The sequence below is a fragment of the Parasteatoda tepidariorum genome, chromosome 8, assembly GCF_982258835.1.
Source record: "Parasteatoda tepidariorum strain Cologne lab strain chromosome 8, Ptep-v5.0, whole genome shotgun sequence".
NCBI classification, from domain to species: domain Eukaryota; kingdom Metazoa; phylum Arthropoda; class Arachnida; order Araneae; family Theridiidae; genus Parasteatoda; species Parasteatoda tepidariorum.
In genome coordinates this window covers 87,302,977-87,330,411 of record NC_141762.1, presented here as the reverse complement: position 1 = coordinate 87,330,411, position 27,435 = coordinate 87,302,977, and the positions used below count along the sequence as shown (strand labels likewise).

The 27,435-nt window shown below is 28.1% G+C and overlaps 1 protein-coding gene across 2 annotated transcripts in view; it reads left to right on the top strand.

The window, feature by feature from the left end:
- The window catches only part of LOC107442447 ((E3-independent) E2 ubiquitin-conjugating enzyme UBE2O), a 57,573-nt gene that overhangs the window by 18,140 nt on the left and 11,998 nt on the right, over positions 1-27,435 (top strand). The window contains exons 4-17 of one of the 2 annotated variants that reach the window (XM_043047065.3): positions 602-662; positions 3,408-3,560; positions 4,431-4,546; positions 6,616-6,959; positions 7,603-7,778; positions 9,229-9,331; positions 11,883-11,985; positions 12,997-13,102; positions 13,920-14,048; positions 15,433-15,554; positions 17,750-17,992; positions 23,670-24,301; positions 26,687-26,790; positions 26,888-26,950. In XM_043047065.3, coding sequence (XP_042902999.2) covers positions 602-662; positions 3,408-3,560; positions 4,431-4,546; positions 6,616-6,959; positions 7,603-7,778; positions 9,229-9,331; positions 11,883-11,985; positions 12,997-13,102; positions 13,920-14,048; positions 15,433-15,554; positions 17,750-17,992; positions 23,670-24,301; positions 26,687-26,790; positions 26,888-26,950 — 2,455 coding nt within the window. The remainder of the gene's footprint in view (positions 1-601; positions 663-3,407; positions 3,561-4,430; positions 4,547-6,615; positions 6,960-7,602; positions 7,779-9,228; positions 9,332-11,882; positions 11,986-12,996; positions 13,103-13,919; positions 14,049-15,432; positions 15,555-17,749; positions 17,993-23,669; positions 24,302-26,686; positions 26,791-26,887; positions 26,951-27,435) is intronic. The other variant, XM_043047066.3, reaches the window with a different exon arrangement.

Below are 27,435 nucleotides of genomic sequence, written 5' to 3'. Positions count from 1 at the left end.
ATAAAAATCAAAAAAATCTGATTTAAATCAAAAAAATCCGATTTAAATCAAAAAAATCTGATTCTTTTGATTTTTTTTTTAAAAATCAAAAAAATCACGAACTCTGTATAAAAGTAGCATGGTGTGCTCTAATCTTGGTGCTTTGTTTGAATAATTTTGGTGCTTTGTCTAGAGAATTTCCATTATCTTACTTTACTTACTTGCATTATCTTACTCCATCATATCTAACAATTCACATTTATGCCATGTCAATATCAACTAATTCTAAGGATAAAAAGCAAAGGAAGATTAAGATTTGTATCCTACTTATAATTCAAAATATATTTTCTGCATTTAAATTCTATGTTCACATAGAAATTAGTAAAGAATAAAACTTCTATTATTTTTCTAAAGCTATTTTTTACTATCCTGTTGTATATATTATCCTATATTGTTGTATATAGTATCCTTAATTTGTATATAATTGTTGATTGAGGTTTACAGTACCAATGTATTCATTTTAAAGCATTTCTATATTTTTGCAAACCTTTGTGAGACTGCATTTTTTTTTTTTTTTTTATGTAAAGCATGTTTAGTGTAGTTTTTTTTTTTTTTCTTATAGATGTGTTATGTCTGAAGTTGATGCATTTGATATGGATGATGTGCTTGACAGAAGAGACAGAGTAAGAGAAATTTTTAAAATATTATTGTTAACTTTAGACATTTAGTTATCAACAGAGTTTTATATGTTTGCTGCTGTACATGTATTAAGTTTAAAGATTTTCTTTCATTGTTACCTCACAAAGATTTATTTAAATAAACATGCCACACCATTTCTTATTTTTTGTAAAAAAAAAATTTAAAACACCATAAAGTGTCCTATATTTGTCCCATAACAGAAACTAATTTTCTTTTTTAATACAGTAATTTTAATTGCTTTTTTAGTCTTTGTTTGAACTGTTGAATCTTGAATAAGCATCCTCATAAAAACTCATCATTTCTTATGGACTTTATAGTATCTGATGGGCTTCAATAACTGATTAATGTACACCCTACTAAGTTAAAAGTACTTATTTTAAATAGCAGTAGAGTAATGGTGATGATTTTTAATCTATTTATTTATTTTTGTACCAATAGTAAGCTCTTCAAGAAATGGTAACTCAAGTTCGAAACTAGAAAAATTTTATGAAAGTGGCTAAAAATGATAGATAACTTATCAAAACATGATCAGAAATAAGTTAGATTTATGATGAAATTGTTAAAAACCAAGTGGTTAAAAGTGTTGCTTTGAAATTCACATATCACTAACTGGAAATAGCTACGAAAAAAAAGCATGAAATTACAATAGAATTGTTTTGTTGCCAATGAAGCTCATTTAAAAGTGATGCTATAACTTTAAATTTGTGCATCGTATTAACATCATATAATAAAATACCATAGTTAGGAAAAAACACATGGAAATGGTAAAAGAAAACTATCAGCAATTGGCCTGAATTTACAACGGAATCATTTCCACTTGAGCGTGTAAAAAAGATGTAACTCAAGTTTGAAATTTGCATATCATGGTAACATCAAAATATGATAAACTATGTGGAACTATGCAGAATAAATGAAACTGAACCCTTCAAACTACTTACTACGTATTATACTGTACTCATACTTTATATCTGATTTTATTCATACTTTTTATCTGATTTTATTTAAATCATTAATCTTGTCTTATTCACCTGCTAGTACTGTTTTATCAGTTATAAATGTATTACAATTAAATTTGAATGCACTTAGACTTTTAAACTATTTTACCGTACTGTTTGGCGCAGCATGTCCTCATTTGGACCTTGTGCCACTAAACCCTACATTCAATCAATCAATGAACCCTTCAAACTTATTTTAAAAGTTGAAAATAATTGATTTACAGCCTAATTTTTAAAAAAAATAATCGAGTGATGTTTCTAATTTAAATGAAACTGAGTGTTTTGTGTGTGTACATCTTTTTTTTTTTTTTTTTTTTTATAAAAAATCACGTTTAAAAATTTAAAACTTTTTTTCCAGTCTCACAAACAAAACAAGAGCAATATTTTTATGTAAATAATTGTATATATTTTTATTCATTTTTGAAAGAAAAAATAATACTTTAAAATAGCTAATACTACTAATAAATTTTTTATTGTTTTCTGATGACGTATTTTTAGTATGAAATAAGGGCAATTCAAAACGGTCGGGAAATAATCCAAATCTATTTTTAACCTTAATTGAATTAACACTGTGCAGAAAATCAATGTACATAGCAAAATAACAATACCAAACTTGAAAATACACAACACAGTGTTATTATATCTAATTAAACATTGTATACTTCTTCAGAACAGCCTACCTCCATCAAGGTTTATATCTTACCAATTATATGAATTTAATAACTTCTTTAAAAAATGTAAACAAAATGCCTCAGAAAAAAGGTCACGAAAATTTATTTTTTAGTCATGAATTTTTTTCCTAGGTCCTAGTAAACACTCTGATGAAGCTCAGTTTTATTTTCAATACTTTATTTGGTTGATTAAAAAATACTTAAAATACAAGGATATGAATGAAATATCTGACTTGAAATTAATTATTATTTTCAAACTTTATATTTTTTTAACTAAAAACTTTGTTTAAAACATAAGAGCTTGAATTTGCTACTACTTTTCAGTAAAAGCTTAGGTTAAAATAGCTGAGTTTCTATGTCCAATGTTACTTATTTTAATTGAGAAAAATAACTGTTTATATCATAAAAACATTCCAAATAAGAAGATGTGAATATGACTTAAAATTAATAAGCATTTTCAAAAGTGATTTTTTGTAGCAATAACTTTTCTTTACCCAAGAGTTTGAATTGGCTACTGCTTCTCAGTGAAAGCCTATAAGTTTTTATGTCACTAAGATAATTATAAACATTTTTGAAATCATATTGAACCTGTAGTAATAAGCTAATTACAAATTTAAGCTAATTTAACAAAAGATAAGCTAATTTAACAAAATTTTTATTTTAGTATATACATAAATATTCTGTTTGTTTATACATTTTTATGTAAGTGACTCTTGCATAAGTTTTATTTGTAAATCACTCATTGTTATGAGATGACTTAGTTTTTGGATAACAAGAAACTTTTAAGATTATTTTTAAACTTTTTTTAGTGCAAAATATCTCCCTTTTTTCACATATGTTTCAATCAATAAAGTTAGTTTTAATTTTTATTTATTTATTTATTTATTTTCAAAAAAAAGCATGTTATTAAAGTATATTGTATTTATATTAATACTAATTTTCTAGTAAAATTTAGTCATTTACAGGTTGTTGTTTTTTATTTGTATTGCAAAATATTTTTTGGTGAATCTAATTTTTCATTATTTTTTACTGTATTTGAATTTAAAAAAATATTTTTCCTTAGGCTTCTGAATTCAAAAAATATAGTTTTTATCCTGGCCAGCAGCTTTGGGGTCCTACTTACTGTTTTCAACGAGTAAAGTGGCTGGTTATAAATAAAGCAATAAGTGATATATTGAACTGTCCAAACAAGAGTATCAGAGCCACTGTAGAAGATGTATGTTATTATTTTTTGCTATTTTTTTTTAAAAAATATTTTAAGTTTAACTTGTGAAATGCTTTGGTTCTCTTGAATGTTGTACCAAACTCAATAATGTATTTTTAAAATGATAGTAATTATATAAATGTGACTTAAGATAAACAATGTCAAAATTTTGAGATGTTTTGAACTAAGTTATATTTATTATTGCATCTTGACATTGTATAGTGTTTGATTTTAATTTATATTTAAAATTACATTTGAAAACTATTGTCTTCACAGAACATCTTAAAAATTGCATTCAAATTTTAAATTACTCTTATAAATTTTATATGACCCGAAAAGCTTAGTGGGACTAGCTTTCAATCAAAAGAAATAAATTTGATTAAATCAAATAAAAAGATTAAATCAATTAAATATTTAAAAACAATTTTAACGAAGCTCTATTTTTAGAATTGTTTACTGAAAGATTGTGTAATGTTAAAAAATTAACTTTCAGGATTAAGAGGAAGGATATTTTATATTGGAAAAATAAACAAAGATCCTGTTTATTTACGATTTGACTAATATTATTTATCCAGTTTTAAAAAATGAATAATTTAATATTAACATTTTTTTTTTTTTTGTTCTGTAGATTAGCTCTTGATATACTTTTGTCTGGTGTTGATTTAAAATTTATATTCCATTTATCAAGATCTTGTACGGCTTTTTAATCCTTACTGTCTTCATACAAATCATATTTAAGTTGAATAAAGTTGCTATGTTAATCCTATTTAATCCTAACTACCCAAGTTAAAATTTCTTTCTAGCATTTTATTTCTTTTTCTATTGATTTGAATATTTTAAACCTATTAATTTAAATTTTAGTGAACTAATAATTTCTTATAGGTCAAAATAGTTTCGTTGGGTGTACAGTGGGTTTGTAAAGCTTATAGTGAAGAGAATTTTAGAAATCGTGCTACAGATACTCCTAAATATCAAGTGACTGGCGATGATTTAAAGTCGTGAGTACCCTAAAAGTAGTACTTTTAGTATTTTCATAATTATTGATTTATTTTAGTAAACTGTATATTTTTTTTCCTTCCAACAAATGGGAAAAGTGTGGCTGCTTCAAAAGATGTTTTTTTACTATCTTAATATATTCATTATAAATATATGTGTTTGTTTTTACTTGTTCAGAAATATGTTTAAAATAGTTAATAGAATAGATTACTTTTATCAAAATATCTGCATATGAATCAAAATTTAATATTAAATATTTATTATTTTCAGAGCTTAATGTCAAACATAGTTTCTTGCCCCATTTAGTTTAATTTCTTTGAATCTGTATTTTTTTACTCTTTATTATTGTTATTTATGAATTGAGTAAAGTTTGTTGTATTTGGCTGTTTTGTTATTAAAATATATCATCGCAGACTAGTAAGAAGGTTAGTAATTTGGACTATTAGCATTCACAAAATTGTGGCCAGTTGTTTTACTTGGTTTTTCTGATCAATCACATACTGTCTACAAGGAAAATTATTTTAAGACTAAACCTATTTAAATATAAATAAAATTTATATTCGTTCTTATAGAAATATTAATCCGCACCCCGGTAATTGGAAATCAATGATTTAAGTTTTAGTGTTTACACTTTTTTAAGACTGAAAATCTAAATCATTAAATTATGATATGATTAAATTGAAATATAATCACATTATGAAATGTCAGAAAATCTGATGCTTGCAAGTGACATGACGTTTATTTCAGCCAATCAGATTTCACATGCACATAATGTTACTTGTTGGTAACCAATTAAATCTAATTCAAAAACTTACTCGCCATAATTATAAACCCGAGCCTTAGCGATGTAATGTTAACATGCCATGCACAACTATGTGATTAGACCAGAGATGCCGACTACTTTTTCAATATATTTTAAAGAATGGTAGACTGTCAAAAGCTTAAGATTTCAGAATTTTGGTTAATTTTACCAACAATTTTGAAGCCTCACCACACAAGAGCTGGATAAAAGTGTAGTGAATCATTCACATATAGTGGGAAAGAAATTAACTTAAAAACAAATTTACTAAGCAAGGAATCATACCTTAAGACACACACTATCATACCTTAAAACACACACTGTGGCAAATGAGTTAATTTTGGAATTACTCAACAACAAAAATCCAGAATGGATATGCAAGCTCCTCAGTAATTCCAGTTTTAATAGATGAAGCTTATTTAGAAATAAATTACTGTGAAACTTCATTAGTTATAGCTTTTATGGAAATTCTTTATCAAACATCTTAATTGTCCTCATTTTTTCTGTTGTGACTGTTGCATATTTTATTAATATGTTAACATTTCTTCTTATTTTCTTTTTTATGCAATTGTTTTTTTTTTTTTTTGAATTAGTAAATTTAAAATATTGTTTCTCAAAAAATAACTTCCATTGTGTTCAAAATACTGAAACTATTTCTTAAACAAATAACTAAATTCACCTTGTTTGACCATTGTTTAAAGTCAGATTTGTCAGATATCATAATATGTCAGGAAATTTCTGAAATCTCTCAAAACCAGACTCCTAAATCTATTTAGCTAAACTGTTTTGTTTCTAGATATTGTCTCTCTGAGCATTTCTCTGCTTTAAATGAATATAAGTTCCAGAATGACTTTTCCTAATTTTTTGTTATTCTTTCTTTTGTCTTTTTTTCTCTTCTGTCTTAATGTGAAATGCAGTTTCTAGCACTAGTTAATTTTATTTTCTAAATCATGTATTATAATAACTTTTTTAAACTTGTAGTTGGGCACAGCATCATTACATTTGACTGTTTTGTCATTAAATAGTATATTTGTTATATAAGTATTAGGTTGTAGTTGTTTTTTATTCTTTTGATCAAGTATACATTCTGCTTTCACTGCTTGAGAAATGCTGGTTAATCATGTATTTAAGAAGCAGCTGTTGTAAATTTTTTCAGTTCTTAATTCAGTATGCAGACGAAGGAAAAAAAGAATATGCTTTGAATTTTGGTGCTGTAAGCATTGGTGATTTTTTAAAACGTTGAATATCTTTTTTTTTTCTCTTTCTTTTCAGAATAAAAATGATGAATATATTAGAGCCTTGCACCCTTCAAATTGGAGATAGGAACTATTTGGTAATGAAAGATAGCTACGAGATTGTGTCAGTGCATGAGTGGAAGAATCGTATGTCAGGTCGATTGACTATTGACAGCTCAGATTCTCCCATCCTGAAAAGGAGAAGTGCCAGAAAAACAGTTATTCCCAACTTCATCCAAAATAACAATATTGACTCTAATTGTGTGTCCAATGATACTGATAACTCTGATTTTGAAGATATGGATGATGAGGAGAGCGGTAGATCTTCGGATGCTTCATCTGTAACTAGTCATTCTACAGCATCTTCTGTCGAGAACACCAGTAGGTTTTTCATTTCTTTTAATTTTGAGTAATACTTTTAAAAATATTTATCTACACATAAATAAATTAAACATTTTCTTTGATTTATATATTCAATGTGGTGCGTATTTTTGTAATGGAGTAAATAGTTGCACTTTTAAAGCCATTATTTCAAATTAAAATCCATATTTCACATAGTCCGTTATTTTTTTATGTCTACTAATTTGATGCTCTAATAATTTGACAATATTACCTACTATGACGGATTTATTATTACAGCACATAGTTGTGTAAAAATTGCATTACAGTTGAAGTTTCAATAAATTCTACCTTATTAATCGCACTGACTAAACTGTACTTGCAATTGTTAATAATAATCCATTAATGTGTTTAATTTGCCTAATTTAACTCATTCACCAAAAAATTTTATTATTAATAATCACTGTTTAATATTAATAATAAATTAATTTTCTTATTTAACCATAACCTATATGCAATGAAGTATTAATAATATGATACAATTTTTAGTATTAATTAATCTTTCTAAATGCTAAATTTTGGTCAAATTAATTTTAGTCTGAAATTTTTAATTTTTTTTTTCAGATAACATACTAAAAATATTAATTCTAAATTTTATTTTTAAAAAATATTTTTCCCATCCTAGATATGCATAAGAAAGGGAGAAAAGGTCCACATTATGCTACAAAAATGAAAAAGAAAAAAAGTGTCAGGAGGCGTGCCATGCGCCATGTTATGAAAGAAGCATTACCCTTGACTCCTGGTGAGAAACTAGTCACTGAAGCCTTAATTACTGAAACCAAAGCTGATGTGGTTTGGCAAGTATGTTTCTTTTTTTTTTAATGCCTTTTGTTACTACCTTTTTATGTTTTAGTTATTTCAATGTAATAGATTAAAATGATCTGCATTTTGTCGATGCAATGTGAAGAGTTTTTAAAAATTGAGGACTCATTCTGTCTTCTGATGCGGAATGTTATCAGTATTTTGACAGATTTCCATTAAACTTTTAAGACTGGGCAAGAAAGAATTTTAAGAGTAATAATTAAATAATATTAAAATAAGGAAATAGCTTCAACAGAATAGTTTTTTGTGATGGGTGTTACTAAGGCGACAGCGAAAGAATAAAAGTCCCCTTTTTTATGTTTCTTACTTTTTTCCATATTGAATTGTGTGCATGGCTTAAGTAATCTGCTATTCACTTGAGTAATATTTTTCAAATTTTAATAAAAAAATTGAATTGGTGAAAAAAACTCCAATTATATAAGAGTTTGGATAAATTAAATTTTATTTCATTGGCCTTACTTATTAAAAACCGACCTATTCTCTTTCTTTAATAAAAAATATTATTTTCTTTTGATTTTTATTATTTCTTAAAAACATGAGGTTTGTCCCTTTTTATTTTAAACATTTTAGGATTTAGAAACTTTCTCTTATACAATAGAGTGTCGTTTGTCTGTACACCAATTAATAGACTGCCGAGTTATCAAGGACCATGTGTTTTTACCCTCCATCTCTAAAAAAAGAAAATTAATATTTCATCTTCAGATTCTCTGAATGTTTTCAAAATATTTCTTCTGTATTTTGGTGCCTTTGGAAGGGGGACTCCTCACTCCATTTGAGTTTGCTTTGTCTAGAAGGTTTGAACTAGAAGCGACTACTGTTTTTAACGTAACAAGCTTTTCCCTCTTGGCTGATAAAATAAGAACTGCAAAAAAAGTTTTTAAAAAACGGCGTGAGTGCACAAAGGAACTGTTGTAAACTGAGCATGTCAAAAAGTAATAACTTGAATTAAATTTGCATTTCGTATTATCATGTAAATGTCAGAATCGAAAAAAGATCATGTGTTGAAATAGCTGAAAAACCTTACATAATCAGTAAAATCAGGATTTATGATAAAATCATCAGGAATGGAGCATGTCAAAAAAGATTACTCAAATTCGAAATTTACGTGTCTTAATAACGGGATTCGAATAATATGTGTACAAATGGTTGAAAAATGATCTAAAAATTACGTGATTGTTAGGAACCATTTTTTATTAAGAGCAGAATTTTTTTTTTAAATTCAATCGGTTTTTAAAGGTTTCCAAATTTTTGAAGTGGTACTGTACTTGAAAGGAACAAAAAAATTAATTTTGAACTATGCTAATTTTTTGTTAATAATTACAATTGAAAACTAAAAAATCATTTGTATTCTACAGAAGAAAAGTCTTGAAAAATGTCTGATAAATGTTTTTAAAAAAATAATATGCTGTTTGTTTAAAAATATTCATAGGATGGTTCTCTAGAACACAACATTTTGTCTACTTCCTTGTATCCAGTCCATCATTTGGACAGCCATGAATTTTTTCCTGGAGATTATGTTGTAGATAATAAAGGTAAAAACTCATTCATTAACTGCGTTTTAACCTCATGTGATTGTTTATTACTAAAATCATTGTTCAAAGATTTTTTTCCTTAATTTATTTATGCTGGGATTGAAAGCTTTACACATGGTGCGTAGCATTTTTAAAAGCATTTAAAGGTGCTTATTTTTTATTTTTGTTTATTAAAAGCCCTTAAAGGTGCTTTTTTCATTGGGTGTTTTTAAAAAGTGCTTAATTTTCTCTTTTCGAAAATGAGATTTTTTTCTTTGCCGTGTCCATTTTTGACAGGTATTATGCAGAAGCATGCTTTTCACATTGTTCTATTAAACGTTTTCACAATTCATTCAACCACAATCTATTTTGGTGTACCATCGTCCATAGCTTATGAAAGCGCCAATCATTTTACATGTTTGATTAAATACTTGCAAGTCCGCATGTGCGTCTACTGAGCCGGGTTCGGTGAGTTTATTACTCTCTCATGTACAACTCTGCTGCAAATTGCAAGATATTCTCAATTTCAGGCTTTATTTTCCGCCCTCTGGTATTGAATGTACCGTTACCCCTTTGGCTGTGATCTCAAAATTTAAATTTAGTAACGGTTACCCAGGTTATTTAGTAGACAAATATCTAATGAATTACAGAAAACTTTCAACATTTAAAACTCATTTTTATTGCACCTCTAAATCTTCAAAAACATAATTTCACACATTTCCAAATGCCAACATGGGAATAAACATTTATACATTAATTAAAACAAAAATGCAACCTTAAAACACTCAAGCATAACCTTCCACTTCTACAGTTCAAAAAAAAGACATTTATAAAATAAAAACTTCATTTAACATTTCTAAAAACCCAGACTTGGTTTATGATATCTATAAATTACACTTAAATGCTGATTGTTCTCCTACAAAAAAAAAACACAACCTAACAGTTCAGAATTTTCGGTAAATGATTCCTCTAAAAAGTTAACGAAATAAAATTTAAAGTTTTATAAGTACCCTACGGAATTTACTGCTTTCACTCTGGAACCGCCCACCGGAAAGGTAGATGAACTCATGGACAAACTCCTCGGCTAGGATCTCGAAATTTCTCCAACTATTCTAATTTCAAGCGACTTAGGCATGTAGAAGGGGGACACCGGACGTCCAGCATAGATTCCTTCGGACTTGGCCCATCGTCTCAAAGATATCGGCTTTTGGCTAATCCCGGTAGTCCTTCCCGCTAGAGACTTCAGTTTAGCTTTCCCTAAGGTTACGATCCACCATCTCCGAGATACTGTCACGAACCACTCCTTCAGCGGACAAACTCCGTATCCCCAGGATACTGCTCTGATTAACTGCTTACTACTGGTACTGCAACTGCTACTAGCCACATTCATCGCTTCTCTTTTATCCTCCCGTCAACAAGGCGAAAGAATCTAGACTGACCTGTTTACCACGTCCAGAGTCATCCCGCATCCGGCGGACGTCAGAACCAAAAAAAAAAAGATCCTTGAGAAAAACCGTCATGAATCCACTAATACCCTATACAAGTTATAATACCATCTTCAATAAATATTAATAAATTTAGTTACATAGATTTTACCCAAAAAAATCCCTTTTTAAAAGACTAATTCAAAATTTCTAAAAAAAATATCATTATGATTGAATTTAAACTTTACCGTAGTGGTGCCATCTACAGACAAATAATCTATCTTTAAAAGTATTACAAAAAAAAACTTATAATAAATTTCAATTTATTACATGAATCAAAAAATCTTCTTTGTCAAAAGAAGAATTTGTAAAGGAGTTCCTTGTCTGAAACTAGTTATTTTATCATGATCATGTAAAGTCTTTGAAAATTATTTTGCATTTTGTTAATGTATAGAATGCTTAAAAATATTTTTTGAGCATTTTAAAAGTACTTAAAACGTGCTTATTTTTTGATGAAAGATTTGGCTACGCACCCTGTTTGCAGTTGATAATTTTAATCAAAATTATAGTTTGTCACTAACTTATAATATCGGCCAACATTGTAAACACCTTTCTTTGTAACTTAAGATAATTATTAAAAATTCAGCAAAAAGGGACATATTGCATGTGCATATTTAATTTTAAATATATGTTTAGATTAAGAGGCTTAACTCATTGAAATGATTTTCAGAAAAATATGTTTTTTTTTATTAGCTCAATATTTATTTTTAATTTATGATAATCAATATGGACTATCCTTTTAATTAGCTAAAAGTTGCATTACTGACTGAGTAATTGAAAACTTTTTCAGCAATTTAACCCTCAAAATTTTCAAATCAAGTTTATTTGTTTATTCTATGTACTAGCCAATGAAGAATTTTTTACCAAATTATAATTTTAATATTTCAAATGTTGCATCAAATTTAATTTTTTCCTGTTGAAATTCTTTTAAATTTATGTCATGATTTTATTAATTTTTTGTTAAAATTGATATACCTGTTTTCAAAATTCTTGTTTTGCTTCATTAAAATATAATAAAACTGAAATTGAAAACAATTTCCGTTTTTTTTTTGTTTTTTTTCCATTAATTTATTTATATTTTTTTTAAGAATCTCGACCATACGAGTATGGTGTAGTTAAACAAGTTGATCACAGTGGTCGAACAGCTCTAGTCACATGGATGAAGACTTACCATGCTGGTGGAAATCCTCAGTAAGTATTTATATTTTTCATTTTCAAAAGGTTTATAGTTACCTCAAATTAATTCTCAACCCTTTTTGTTATTACACGTATACCACTTAGTATCATTACCATTTTTTTCATTTAAAACATTGACACCACTGTAACTTGTGGAATACCCATTGCCTCTTAGTGTTCTTCAGTAATAATTTAGGGCTATTACTTAAGACATTAAATTATGTCACTCAAGACAGAAGGGTTAGTGCATGGGCAATAGGTATTTGTGTGCCTTTTGCATAGGCTGAATTTTGCTTATTAATAAGAATAAAGTTTGTTATCAGTAGTTGAGTAAGGATGAAACTACATTAGGTGTAATTATTCATCTGTGAGTGTAAAAGAAATATGGACATGTTTTTATTAAGTTACTCAGTATGTTTTATAATGTATGCCATTTACCCACATTAGAAAGTACACAAAATAGACTAAGTTTTTTTTTTTGAAAAGTACTATACAACCTGCTATATATATATTTAAAACTTAATCATTTTATCACCATAAGAATTTAGAAACATCCTCTTTTAATTCAAAATAAAATAGTTGTTAATTAAAATTTACATTCATTGAAGCTTTGTGATAAAAATAAGTGGTGTTTAGAGTTCAATAAATTTAGTTTGCTACCAGGTGTATCGTTTTTTTGGAAGTTTTATAATAACTATATAATAGTTTAATATAAGTATCTGTAATAAATAGATAGTTATAAATATCTTGTAATAAATAAATAGATAGTTGGAAAAAAACTGTGGTTATATAAATAAATTGATATGAACTTATTTTGTACCTTATTTTATATACTTTATTAAGATGTAGTTTATAGAACAGTTTTAAGCTCAGAAAAAAAAATTTATGATAATTATTTTGCATTTGGAGTACAATGTAGAGCATTTTACAGTTATTTAAATTTGTGTTGTTTTTCAAAACTAGAACTTGTAATTGAATGTTTTACTTTGATGTAACTATTTTTTTTCTTTACTTCATTCTTAATAGTCCTGAAATATTGACTGAAGAAGAAGTTAGTGTGTATGACATTAAAGATCATCCAGATTTTAAATATAGACCAGGAGCTTGTGTAATACGTGTAGTCAACTCAGAAGTAAGTAACTGCAAAATGCAAGTTCAACATCCTTTAACCTATGTAATTCATAGAGTTTATTCAAAGTAATTCATAGAATATTTTGTATAAAATTTTAGCCCTTTTATTTTAATGAAGTCAGGGTTTAGTCTCCAATATTAAATCTTCTACGCATGAATATATTAATGATTTTTTTCAAGACCCTTTTGTATGAATAAGTATCATAAATAGACTGCATATTCATTTTAAAGCATTTAGAAAAGTTTGCTTGAAGTTATTTTGTAATGCAATATTTTTCCCACATTGCTTGGCAAAACTTAATTTTTGCATCAAGCTTTGATTAGTTAGGACTACAATGCTCTGTGGTGCCATATTTGGTTTGGAGAATGCATAGACTGCTATTGAAGCAATGATCTCAATGACTAATTAAACAATCATATTGTTTATGCAGTATGATGCATCATAAATCTGGTGTGGCTATAAGTCCTCTCATTAGTGTGGTTTGTTCAGGAGCTGTCACACTGTCTTCTGAAAGAAATCAAAATTATGTTGTGATTTTTGGCTGTTAAAGAATAGAGCTGTGAAAAACTGGGCTTGGAAATTGAATGTCGTATAATTAATTACCTCAAATAAGGATTCCACTGTATAAATGTTTGCACTACAATATTGTGCCCCTTTTTAAAAAATAAATATATAAATCAGATTTTATTAAATAAACTTTTATTATTTTGTGTCTCTCAACTGTCCTATAAATACAAAAAATTTTCCACTTCTGAAACTCAACTTCTTCTTATGAAGTACTATTTCATCTTATTATTGTTGATTCATTTTGTACTAGGATCTCAATCCATCATCTACTGCTGGTCAGGTAGTTGATGTACACGCCACTGGTCAAGTAGAAGTGTCATGGGTGAGTGGTGAGAAATCTTTGTGCTATCCCCAGGAACTTTACAGAGTTGGTGAATATGTAAGTTGCACAGTCTTATTTTTTAGTTAATTGTATTTTTATTTATTTATTGTTTGCTTAACATTAATTTTACTTTAAAGTTTGTTTGTTTTTTTTTTGTATTTTGAATGCACGGAATTTTTTTAGAATTAATTAATTATTCTTTTTCTTAATTGTTTATTCTGTCTTTTAATTCTCAAATAATTTATTCTTATTTTAAGTTGTTTTCCAATAGTTAATAAATTCCTATTTAATTTTTATCAAATGTGAATCATGTATTTTTTGTTAATATAAAAAAAATTTTGTTTCTGAAGTATATACTTAACAAAATCGCAAACTCTGATTTGTAATTATTGCAGATTCTGATTTGTAATTGATATTAACATTAAAATAAAAAATTATAAAAAAAGCATTTAATTGCTGCAAATTACATTCATTATTAAAAAAACGTTTCTTAAATAGTTAAAATCAGTCTTAAAAGTAAGCTATCAGAGGTTGATGGAAAAAAAATATTTCAAATTGAATTTTTCAATGAATAAATCAATTCGCTTGTACACTGTAGCAAAGACTACAATTGGTTTGTTAAGACCAAAAAAATTTTTGCCCAAACATAATTTTATCTGAGGTAAAGAAATAAAATGTCTCCATATTTAAGCTATCTCAATTTCCAAAATTTGCATTGGAAAAATAAGGAATCATTTAAACAGTTAGAAAAGTTGATATATCAAGTTTACCATTAGTTGAAAACTTAACCAAAATCTTAATTAACTATAGAAAAGCCATAGCAATAACATTCCAACTAATTAAAAATTTTATTCTTTAAATCTTTGATAATAATGAAAATGAAAGCTCATAAGCATTTAGATTTTTATCTGTAGAATTTACTTTTATTCTCTATGTTCACATTATGCAAAACTTCTAAAACATCTAAACTTTACAAATGTTATATGAATTTCTTTTTTAACGAACTTTTAAAAAAAGAATGTATGTGTGCAATTGTATAACATAATGCATGACATACAACATTGATTCTTTCTGGAATGAGAAAATTACTGGGTTTAAATAGAGAATTGAATTGGGAGAATAAAAATTATCTGATTAGCTGTAGATTGTACTTTTATTATGAAGCATGTGGTATTATTCATAATTTATTTTATATTGTTTTCTTTAAGACACCTAAGTGACTTTCTATTTCCATATGTTTTGGCAGTTGTTGAATTTTATTCAGAATACTTTACTTATCCTAACTGTTTAATTTCTATATCAAGTCATCCAAGGATTCCAAATAAAATTGTTTTTGTTGTAGAACATAAATTCTTTTACACATTGAAATTTCTGAACAGTCGCTATGTTTACATCAGTGTGCAAAAAATTGATTCACTTGTCTTTATTTTCTTTTTAATAGTTTCACTGCAATGTAGATATCTTGCAGGATTCTGATGATTTGTGGGCTGATGATGATTCCTTTTCTGATGAAGATAGTTGGGAGACTGAATCTGAAAAATCTGTTCTTGGAATTGAAGACGGGTACTCATGCATACTTTTTCTCTTTATCAAACTAACATCATCTATTCAACTGAATTCTTTCTATTTTAAGAAATGTTGCTCAAATATTCATAACTAGAGCCTGGATTTTGATGACCTAAAAAATCTCAACTAATGCCCTTAAAAAGTGCAAAAAATGCCCTTAAAAATGCAAAAAGTGCGCAAAAAATGCCTTAAATAAAGTAAAAATATTGTATCAAAAAAATATTTTGGTCTTTAAAATTATTATGAGTCATTTAAAAAATATAAAGCAGTGCCATACTTGTTCATTAAAGTTTGAAAAATATGTTTTATATCCTAAAATAACAAAAAAAGGAAAATATATTGACACCAAAGTATTTTTATTTTGTATAGAAACTTTAATGGATATAACAACTTCCATCTCATAATATTACTAAATATCAGAATTACATTGGATTATGAAATTTTTTTTGATAATTTGAAATGTAAACGAGCGTCTCTTGTCTGAAAGTAAATTTTCATTCCTGCAGAAGCTTCTTTCAACGTCTACTGATGTTATAGGTGCGTACTTGAAAAAGACGGTCTCACTTACTTACAATTCTTCTTCAATTTGAAAAGATTTTGCTTCACCTGTTAATATTCTATAGATTTTCTTCATTGTTTGGAAGTCAGTGTAATAATGAAAATTGATAAAAAATAGTAAAAATTGGAAAAAGTTAACAAAAAACTTTAAAAAATGCATTAAAATACAAAATACGCCCCAAAATTTAAGGAAAAATGTCCTATAAATCTAAAAAAATGTTCTAAAAAAAACAAAAAATGCAAATGTCATCAAAATCCGGGCCTTATTCATAACATATAGATTTCTGTGAATCTGAATGATTTACTGAAAAAAATAATAATACATTGTTCCAAACCGCTTAATTAGTTTAAAAAAAATTTACCAGTTTTACATATAATCTAGGAGAAGATAGTTCAAAAATAAAAAAGTTGTGATTATTTTATTTATACAAATTTGGATTATGTATTAAATTTAAATAAGTTGCTTAGTAGTTAAACATAATACTAAATGATATTTCAGAAAGCTTTAAATTTTGAAGCCTTAACCACTTCTCTGTTTTAATTATTTATTAATTAATATTGTTATAAACCTGTGAAAAACTTGGTTGAAACCTAAATTGTTATTGTATTATATATATATATATATATATATATATATATATATATATATATATATATATATATATATATATATATATATATATATATTGAAAGAAAATATTTTACTTTGCGTAGCAGTTCATTAATTTAATTTTGTTTGAGTGCTTTAACATTGTGTTTTCCAAGCAAACTATGAATAGTTATGCTAAAAAAGAGATATGAAGTTGGTTAGTGCAGTGCATACCAAAGCAATACAGTTGATTATCTAGTTGGTGGTTTAGAAGACATAGGAAGTGAATATAGTTAAAGTAATTCTTCTCTGAGTAACTTTATGAACATGACAATTCAAATGATTTGGCTACTCAGCTTGATCAAGACTATTCAGTATAGTAAATTTTTCTATGTGTAAAAAGTTAAAAATTCACCTTAAAATTGATATCTGTTACGTTTTATTTCAATTGCTTATACTTATTAACATAATGGAGAAATATAATTTTATGTTTCTAATTATTTTCAAAGCATTTTTTTTTGTAAAAACAATTAAGAACATTTATCAGAATATTGTTTGCAACTATGTCTGAATATGTGGGTATTCTCCTCCCAAGTTTATTTTCAATTTAATAAATCCCATTTCAATCTAAAATGAAGCATTTTTCCAACATTTAAAAGTTAGATATTCTTGAAAAAAAGTTATTTCTGTTAGCTATGGAATATAAAATTAGATATCTGCTTGAAACTTCAGTAAATTTAATTTCTGTTACATTGACTATCATATAAACGTAAGATTTGTATGTGTTTTTTTTAATTGTTAAATTAATAATCTAAAGCTATCTAATTTGCTACTATGTATTCAAAAGCTGTACGTTGCATACGTCTCTTATGATTTTTTTTCCCTAAAAGTTGGAAATCTTTTTATTTAGTTGATCTATTGCTGTTTTGTTTTATAGTGGTGTTATGAAATATTTTCATTATACTATTTTAGTATGTTGCCTCATTTATTACTTTTAAGTAACCTTAACAAATAGATTAGTTTTACTTGTTTTTTTTTCCTGAAGGCCAACCGAAAAAGAAGTTGACATAACTGCTAAAGAACTTGAAAAAGTCTCACTGAAAAAGCTGTTCCAAGATGATGATGAGAATGAGGAAAAGTCAGCAGAAGACATGCAAGAGAAGCTGTTGGCAAACATAGAGAAGTTAAGAGCAGGAATGGCTCGATTAGAAGAAGTTTTCACGCAAAATCCCACACTTCAGACATGCAATGTTATGAGAAGATTATTGGAGCTGTACAAACATTGCAAGTTAGTATCCTGCTATGAAGATTCTATTTAATCTCATTTGTTAGGATTAGTATTATAAAAAAAATTTATACTGTTGTCTAATATCTGTTGTTTCATGCAAGTTTTTAATACTAAAATTTTTTTCTCCTTTGCATTAATGTCTAAAACAAAACAAAGAAGTAATTTTAAAAATACATTGTTTATTAAGCGATCCTTGCAAACAATTTACAATTATTTTTATGAAAACATTAAATTGTTTTTAGCATAATGATCCCTTATATCAGTGTTCCCCAACCCCCGGTCCGTGGATCAAATGATACCGGAGCGCCCATTGCTTTGAAACTGAATTTAAATTCCTAGGTTTATACTGCAAATTAAAAATATCTGGTAAGGAATGGATCTGCGACTCATTTGTCAGCAATTCGGGCGAATCTAGCATGTCCGTGCAAGAAGATCAACTGCTGGAGATTGCAAATGATGGCGGCCTTAAAACTATGTTCGAGACAACTCTGCCGGTTTCCTGGTCATGGTAGAATACCCCAAGATTGCCATCAGAGCACTTAAATCCCTATTGACATTTCCGACAACCTATCTGTGTGAAAATGTGTTTTCTGCAGTAATAGCAACCAAAACAAAGCAATGGAATAAACTGGACCTAAGCAACACAATTTGGGTGTCATTGTCTCCGATTACCCCCTTATGGAACGGTCTCATTGCAAAAAAAACAAGCTCATGGTTCTCATTGCAGGGATGAGATTTTTCCGCTTTTTAGCTGATTTCCGCTTTTTTCACTTTTATCTCTTGAATTTCAGCTTTTTTATCAAAAATTCAGATTTTTCTAAAAATTTCACTTTTTTTTATAGGTATTCCGCTTTTTCAGAAAACTCACCCATTTTCAAAGAGAAACACAAAATTCAAACTACATAGCTACCAATCCTTTCTCATTTTTACTTATTTTAGCTATTTTCTCCCCTTTTACTCGCAGCAGATAAGATTTTCCGAATTTTTTACCCGCCCTCCAGATAGATCCGATTTTTGTAGTTCAAACGAAGCTGTTTCTGACAAGCCATTTAGAGGTCCCAAGCCTGGAGTCTGCCAATATCTCGATTCTTATTCACACGATTTTAATATCAAACATAGCTTTTCATATTTGCGTGTTGAGATTCTTATTCACGCGATTTGAATATTGTACGTCGTGCTTCGTATTTACGCCTTTTTAAAAACCTATGAAGCGATTCGTATTCCCGCAAGTTTAAAATTCAATGTCTTGATTTGCTCATGCTGTTTATAATATCAAACATTGATTTTCATTTATACGTGATTTTAAAATAAGGCATTGGGATTCGCATTCACGCATTCTAAAAATTATGCATCATAATTCTTATTTATGCAATCTAAAAATTACGCATCATGATTCGTATTTACGCGATCTAAAAATTATGAATCGGGATTTGTATTTACGCGTTTTAAAAATTCTATATCCCAGTTTGTATTTTCTCATTTTCAAAATCGTATATCTAGTTTCATATTCATGTGATTTCAAAATCCATAATTGTTATTCACATTCACACAATTTTAAGATCAACTCTCGCGATTCTTGTAAGAAGTAAATTTTTTTTAAAAATTAGTTACTATAAAAGTGACTGTTTTTCTAACGACGATTATTAGTATGTATATGTATATGTAAGTGTTACAACATCAGAGAAACTGGAAGGGAATATATTCAAAACTTACATTCTGTGCTAGCAGAGAAGAAAAAATAGGATTTGTCACAAAATGTTTGAAAATGGACTAACGACTAAATATAGCAAACATAAAAGATATAGGAAACAAAAGCAATAACTTAAAAAGGGATTCAATTTAATTTTTTTTTTGTTGGAAAAAGAGTTAATAGTTAAAAGAGTTAACTCATTATCAAAATTTTATTTGTAATTGCTGTTATTTATGCTATAAAATGCAAAATTCTTATCAAATAAAAAACAATTATCTAAACAGTTGCTAATTGTCATGTAATTTTTCAAACTAAAATACCAATTTTTGTATGTGAAGGAGTTACTATATATTTCTACTTCACTGTTATTGATATGTTTCAAAGGGCTGTAGTTAGATTAGACTATAACATGAACATAATGATTTGGTTCATTGTTAAAGTTTTTTTTCCCCAATATAATTTAAAAAGTAATATTACTGATATATTTGCTATAAATCACATACCGTAAACCGGGGCGAGTCTACCCATCCAGGGGCGAGTCTACCCATTTTAGTTTTATTTAATTTTCACTATTTTAAATTGCAAATAAAATTTTTTTTACCGACGGAGGACTTAGTTCAGACTCTAAGGAAGATGGCGCTGTAGTAGTTTGATCCGTTTTTATTTATTTGGTGTCTTTTTAACCGACCTGTTCAAACGTCTTTTGAGAGATTTGTATTGAAAATCAGCAAACTTTTAGTTGGGGCTCCGTAAGTGTATTATTATTATTGCTATTTTTACTTTGGTTAAGTGATAAACTTATCTAAGACTAAGATTACATTAATTTTATGTGAAAAAAAACAAAAAGAATGTAAGTTTTGCTGTTGTAAACAAAAAGCCAGAATTCGCGGGGCGAGTCTACCCATTCGTATTTAGTTTTAATAAAGCATAATAATATAATTTAAAACTTTGTTTACATTAAAATTAAGTTATTTTAAAGGAATTTGAGTAGATTATTTTAATTCTGCATTGATAAATTTATCATTAATAAGAAAGTTTATAGGTTAAATATAAATGTAAAAATAAAATATGTTTATTTTACCTATTTTTTCAATTTTTATATTACAAAATTAACTTTTTTTATTTAATGCAAGTTAAATAAATTATTATTTATTATTACAGATGGTTCGAAATTATGTTCGCAAAACAAATGGATATAAATGTTACAAAAAAAGGCCATGATTTTGTTAATAATCTTTAATTATTATTATTTATTAATTATTTAATTGTAAATTTATATTAATTTTAATTTATTTTTATCAACAATAATCAGAAAAAAATGTTATTTTATAATGTTAATGATTATAAAAACAAAACTGTGATCAAAATGTGATAATCGATCAAATACTCAATTTGTGTTATTTTATGAATAAAAAAATGGAATATGTAATAAAGTTATGAATTTTACTTCATAAATATCCTATATAGTAACTAAAATAACAATTTAATAGTAAAATTTGATTATTTGCAATGTTAACATTCATTTTAGTAGAATGTGTAGACTCGCCCCATACGAGAGATTTGTCAGCAATTTTATAAAAATATACAGTAACAGCGTAACTGTTAATATTTTCTAAAATCGATTTCACAGCTTTAAAGAGGGATAAATAGCGATTCCGAAACACCTATTAAAAGCCTTTTTTCTTTAATATTTACAAAAGTTTGACCACTTGAAAGTTGACAAACTGAAAAAAATGGGTAGACTCGCCCCGGTTTACGGTAACAGTATTTATTAAAAGAAATGAAATATTAATGTATATTCTCAGTAGTTTTAATTTGCTAAACCAAGTAGTTTTTCAAGTAATATGTGAACTGAGGAAAAATATAATTTCCAGCTTTATTTTTTCAATTGGTAATTTTTATTTTCACTAAATGTTAAGTATCAATGTAGTCGTTTTTATAATAATAGATTAGTAAGCAATTGTATGTCAACACATTATTTATTACCTTTAACTGTCTGGAATTTATTATTAAAGGGCTGCGCTTGCGTAAAATTTACTATCGTGGAAATTCAGCTTTTTTGCCTTTTGGCTAATCTCATCCCTGTCATTGATTTAACGTTTTAGTAAGTTAAAATGTTAAATCACTTTATATTTATTTTTTGGTATAACTGTATTTAATTTTAAAAGCTTGTTTAAATGCAATTAAATTAAAATTAATGAATCAAAATAATCTGTTTATTTGTTTGTAGTTCATTTATGTCGCACTAGAGCTGCACAATGGACTATTGTCGACGATCTAGGAAGCATCCCTGAGAAAGATCCGAAGACATACCATCTCAATTTCGATTCTCTGCTGAGGGGATGGCACCCCCGCTTCGTCAAAATAATCTAAAATATAAACAATCAACCCCCCCTCCCAGCGGGCCGCGATAAAATTATCAAACATTGACAGGTCCGCAGTGATAAAAAGGTTGGGGAACACTACCTTATATGACCTATGATAGCACATTGGTTGTGGCACTGAGAAGGATGTGGGTTCTGTCCTAGATAGAGGCTTGAGGGCTCTCAACTTTAGATCAATAAGTACCAGCCTATTGGGGAATAAAGGAATGATGCAATACTAATCATATGACTCCTTTTTTTTTTTTTTTTTTCAAAATACTGTAGCTTCAATCTGATTTACAAGGTGACATTTTGCTTTTACAAAAGTGCAGTAAGCACCTGTTATGTTGTGTGCATCATTGACGAGGTATCGTCAAGAAAGAATCATGATGGCTTGAAAGTATATTTAATAATCCAGCAATTAAACATTAGTATAACAAAATTACATGCTAACAAATAGGTAACAAAAGAAAACAACAAACATCAAGTGTGCATACTCCATCTAGATTGGGAGACAATGCCGCTGTTCCTCAACTAAAGACTATCGTCATGGATTTGTTAATGATAACGGGAAATGACGTCGGCTGACATCGCAACAGCACAATGTGTATTAATAAAGTTTATCGTAAATGTTAAATCTATCAATAAAAGTAAAAAACAATTATCTTTCTCATCCAGATTACCTAGACCAGGGATGGCAAACCTTAACGCACCAGCATGCCATTTTTTCTAAAAAATAGTTTAATGAGGTCATAGACGTGCCGTCAAATAATTTTGACTTCGTGATTTTTGAGAAAATAATTATACAAAATAGTATCAACTCGAAACTATTTACTATGGGAAAAAAAATACATTTTGCAATTTCTCAGTTGTACGCGTAATTCAACAAGTAACATCAGTGTGACTTCTGTTGTTGCAGAGATGACAAATAACTTATATTAGGTTGTAAGATGTTAATTTAAGCAGGACTGTTAATTTTTTTTGCTAGTCATTTATTGTTAGCTTGTTTTTATGTTTATTAATTGTTTTTTGGCATTAATTGTTAATTTTTTTTCTTATAATTGTTTTTAATTTAATACTATTTTTTTTTTGTTTTTGTGAATTTTAATTTAATTGTTAATATGCTTCATAGGGAACTTTGTGATCGGTGGCGTGCCCAAAATATTGCATGCGTGCCATTGGTACGCCATCCCAGACCTAGACACATGGCAGTTTCTGCCGTGTGTAATTTATGTAATCACCCTTCCTGTTGTTTAGTCCTGATAGTTTGTCTAAAATAAGAACTCCCCCAGGCATTTGTCTCAACCTGTGGCGGTGACAAGGTATGACTATTTCAAGTTGGAGTGCGGAATCACTGTTTTGGACTGATTTTCAGCGAGAGAAAGAGAACCTCTTTCTTCAGTCTGTTGTGTTAGTCCTAGAGTGAAGCTACCCTCCCTAAAATGCGCCATTCTTGTTTCCGTAGCACCAGACGGCCTCAGACTTTGTGGTGGGAAGAGTTCTTAGCTTAGACAAATTATAGTTATCTTTTAAAATGTCACATCTTAGTAATAACATTATTTTAGCTTTAAAATTAGAATTTTTTAAACAATGAGACTTTTAAGTAAACAAATTTCTTTTCTAGGGTTTTGGATCAGCTTTTAGGAACAACTTATTTCCATGAACGGCATTTGCAATCCCTTGTTGAAAGATTGAAACACAGAGGTCGTGTAAATAGCATACAACATATGGCTGACCAAATATTTAGACTTTTCTCAACCAATGATGCAAATACAGATGTCAGTGAACCCCAACCCAAAGAAGAGAATGTTCCGGAATCTGAAAGTGTGACAGACTCTTCCAAAGTGGACATTGATATACTTATAGAATCTCCTAGTGATCCTGCACCTACCTTCTTTTTCACAAATTGTAACGATGACTGTTCTAACAAAAAGCCTTTGTTATCACCTGTAAGCCCAACTTCTGGAAACACCAGTGAACCCCGCAATCTGTGCCAGCAGCTCTGCTCCATTCTGAAGTCACGACTGCTGAAAGCTCACGAAGATGCCGAACTCCGTTTTGGTATGCCCCGTAGTGAAACTAGTGCTCTTCTTGCAGCAGATGCTGAGCAAATTCCAAAAGTGCCAATTAAAAAAGACTCTGAAGTGAATGAATCTGTTGAAGATACTGTGGGTGAAGAACATAAAGAACCTGCAGAGAAAGAATCCACGCCAAATCCGGAGGAAGATTTGCCGGATGAGACTTCACTTGGTCAAGGTAAATTTCATATTCTATTAAATTTTAAAAGTTTATTTTTTTAAACTGACTACAGGTTCTAAGAATATTCCACTTGCTTGAGCTATGCAAAGATAGCTTACATAGTTTGTTATCTATTTTAAACTTGTAGATTTATGCCATAAAGTGCTCTTATAACTTATTTTGTGTTAATCTTTTGAATCCTGTATGTTAAGACCAAAGAGTGTACTTATGACTGATTTTGTGATAATTTAGAACCTGTAGGTGAAGACCTAGATTTTACTTAATTTTGTGTTAATTGTATGCAACCTGTAGATTGAGACCTTAAAATTCAAAATGTTTTTTTATGATATGTAACCACATAAAAGAACACAGAGAAAAAGAAATATTCATACCTTACAAGGGATTTGAACCTATTATAATTTCTTATAATCAAACAATCATTAATGCACATTATTGTTCGAAACTTTTTTTTAATTTCTACCAAGTCTCTCAAAAAATATTTATGTTACAAAAAATGAAGGAAATAAAAAGTTTATAATTATTTTAGTGTTCATTGTGAATTAAAACAAAAAATTGAGGTTTAATTAGAATGCCTGGTGGAATAAAAGTATTTATACAGATGTATAAATCAGCCCCGAAAGCTAATCCTTTAGTCGTATTATAACTATTTACATAATCACATCACTGCTTTATACATAATATAGGGCACTGTCTAACCACATATTAAAAATGTTGAATGTAGCCATTTAGGTAACACATTATGAAATATATGAGATTAATTTTTTTGTGAGTAGTGCACATTAAATCTGTTAGGTCACAAAGTCCTCCATGTTTTCATAACAAATTATACCTTTGAGGGTATTAGGTTGCGGGTTGATCATTCTCTGGTTCAGATCAAAATTATGATCTTTGGGTGAATGGGTCCTCCTTATAAACGGGTGTGGCCATAGGTGGCACCACTGGAAAACAAAAACAATTGCACCTCTTGCCTTAATGGCCTATGACAACAATAACAGTTGAGCAAAGAAAATTAAGATGTAATTAGTCTTTTTTTTTTCCTTTTTTTTATATAATATTTAGCCAACTTTTCCCATTTTTAGAATGAGATTTTTCTCAAGCATATATAGTGGTATGAAAGATTATACTTTTTACCATTTAAAATTTTATTAAATAAATTTCATTTGCAATGTTTATTTTTTTTACCGCCTTAATAATCAAACAGTGTAGATTTTAATAGTCTTATTGCTAAAACACTCTATGGTGGTCTTATTGATAAAACATTTTCCTTTTATAAGTATGGAACATTTCTTTCAAGCCATATTCGGTTTTATCTTGATTCATGCAAAGGAACAGAATCAGTATTTCTAGTCCCCAAAAGATATTTATTCTCTAACTTCAAGTAACCTTAAAATCCAGCTTTCAGTAAGTTTTTGCATTGGTTTTTTTTCTCTGACGATATGAGAACAAGCAGGAAAATTTTCTGATAGCTGAATAAACCAAAACAAAAGCAGAATTTTGACAAAAATTGTACTCATATCAATTCAACTTTCATTATTAGTTAACTCCTTGCTTTTGAATGTGAATGGTAGGGATTTTTTTCTTCCCCTCTACTGTCAGATTCTGTGTTTTTCTTCGACAATTGCTGTGGAACATGTACACAGATACATGGGTAACAGTAAAAGGTATAAAATCTGTTCAATAGTTAAATAAGCAAGATGTTTTGTTTGTTAACTATTGAAAGTTTCAAATTAAAATTAACAGTTGTTGTGCTATATCTCCATGGCTTTATCTGTTTGTTTGATGCATGGTATAAGACATACGCTTTGCTTAAAAAATTGTACTAAGGGTGCATTTTTTTTTAGAAAAAACTTTTTTTAGAAGGCAAGAAAATTTTAATGTGATACATAATTTCTGACAGTTTCATTAAAATATTTGTTAAAAATTTTCTTATTAAACCTGGGGTTCCAATTAGGGCTTTGAATAAATTAGTTAGATGGTATTTATTTAAATTCTATTGATTTTTATTTATATCATAACCTGTTAAAATTGCATTAATGTCCTCAAAAATGTAACATTTGTTTTAAAATTTTAATGAATTTCAAGCATGTTATATTCCTGAATAGTTATGTCAACATAAAAATATCTGTCCTAATTTTTACTGTGTCTTTTTACATCTTAGATCATACATCATTTTTCAGAAATATTTTTCAGCTTAGTGTGCTTGGAAGTATAGAAAAATATTGTAACTAGACGTATTATTTTGCAATTAGTCAAATTGAAGAAATTTTAATTACTTTAACTGTTTGGACATGTTTTTTAACTGAAAAAAAAATATTTATATTAATGGCTGTTGTTAATGTTTCTGATAATGTAAATAATTTAGTACAAATACTTCTGTTGCAGGTACGTTTTCAATGCTTGAATCAGTTCCTGATAGTCATAAATATAAATTAAGCATTTTTCAGCCTACAGAACCTAGTGCCTTCTTTAGAATTGTTAGAAAAGAGGTCAGTATTTTTAATTTAGTGGTGCATTTTATTTTATTTTATTGACCCGAGATGTGTCATACATTCAACTAAATTTTTTTTTCTCTTTTATGTGCAGATGAAAATCTTAAAATCATCTTTGCCCGATGGAATCATAGTGAAAAGCTTTGAAGATAGAATTGTAAGAAGGAGATATACACATTTCTTTAAAATCTGAAGAAAAAATTTTTTAAATTTCATAGCTTTGGATAGTTTTTTAAATTTTGTCCAACAAGTTGATGTTGTTGGATCAAATTTAAGGAGTTGTCTTACAGGTAGCAATGTGTCATTTTCTGGTTCATTGTTTTTAGATCCGAACTTTTAAATTTTACTTCATTTAAACATTTGCGTACAGTGAGTGAAAAAGTAGGACACACGAAAAACTGCCAATTCTCATTTACAGAATTGTAAACTAATTAAAATTACCAAATGTAAACTTGTTTAAATTTGATTTTTAAATCCAAAGGATATTTGTAGAACGTATAAGAAAATTGTTTTTCCTTCCTTTATTATTGAAAAATTAGCATATTTGAAAATAGAAAATGGCAATCAGGATTTAAAAAATTGGTTTGTAAAAAAAAAAAAAAAAATTCACATATCGACTTTCATCGTGACATTTGAACGATG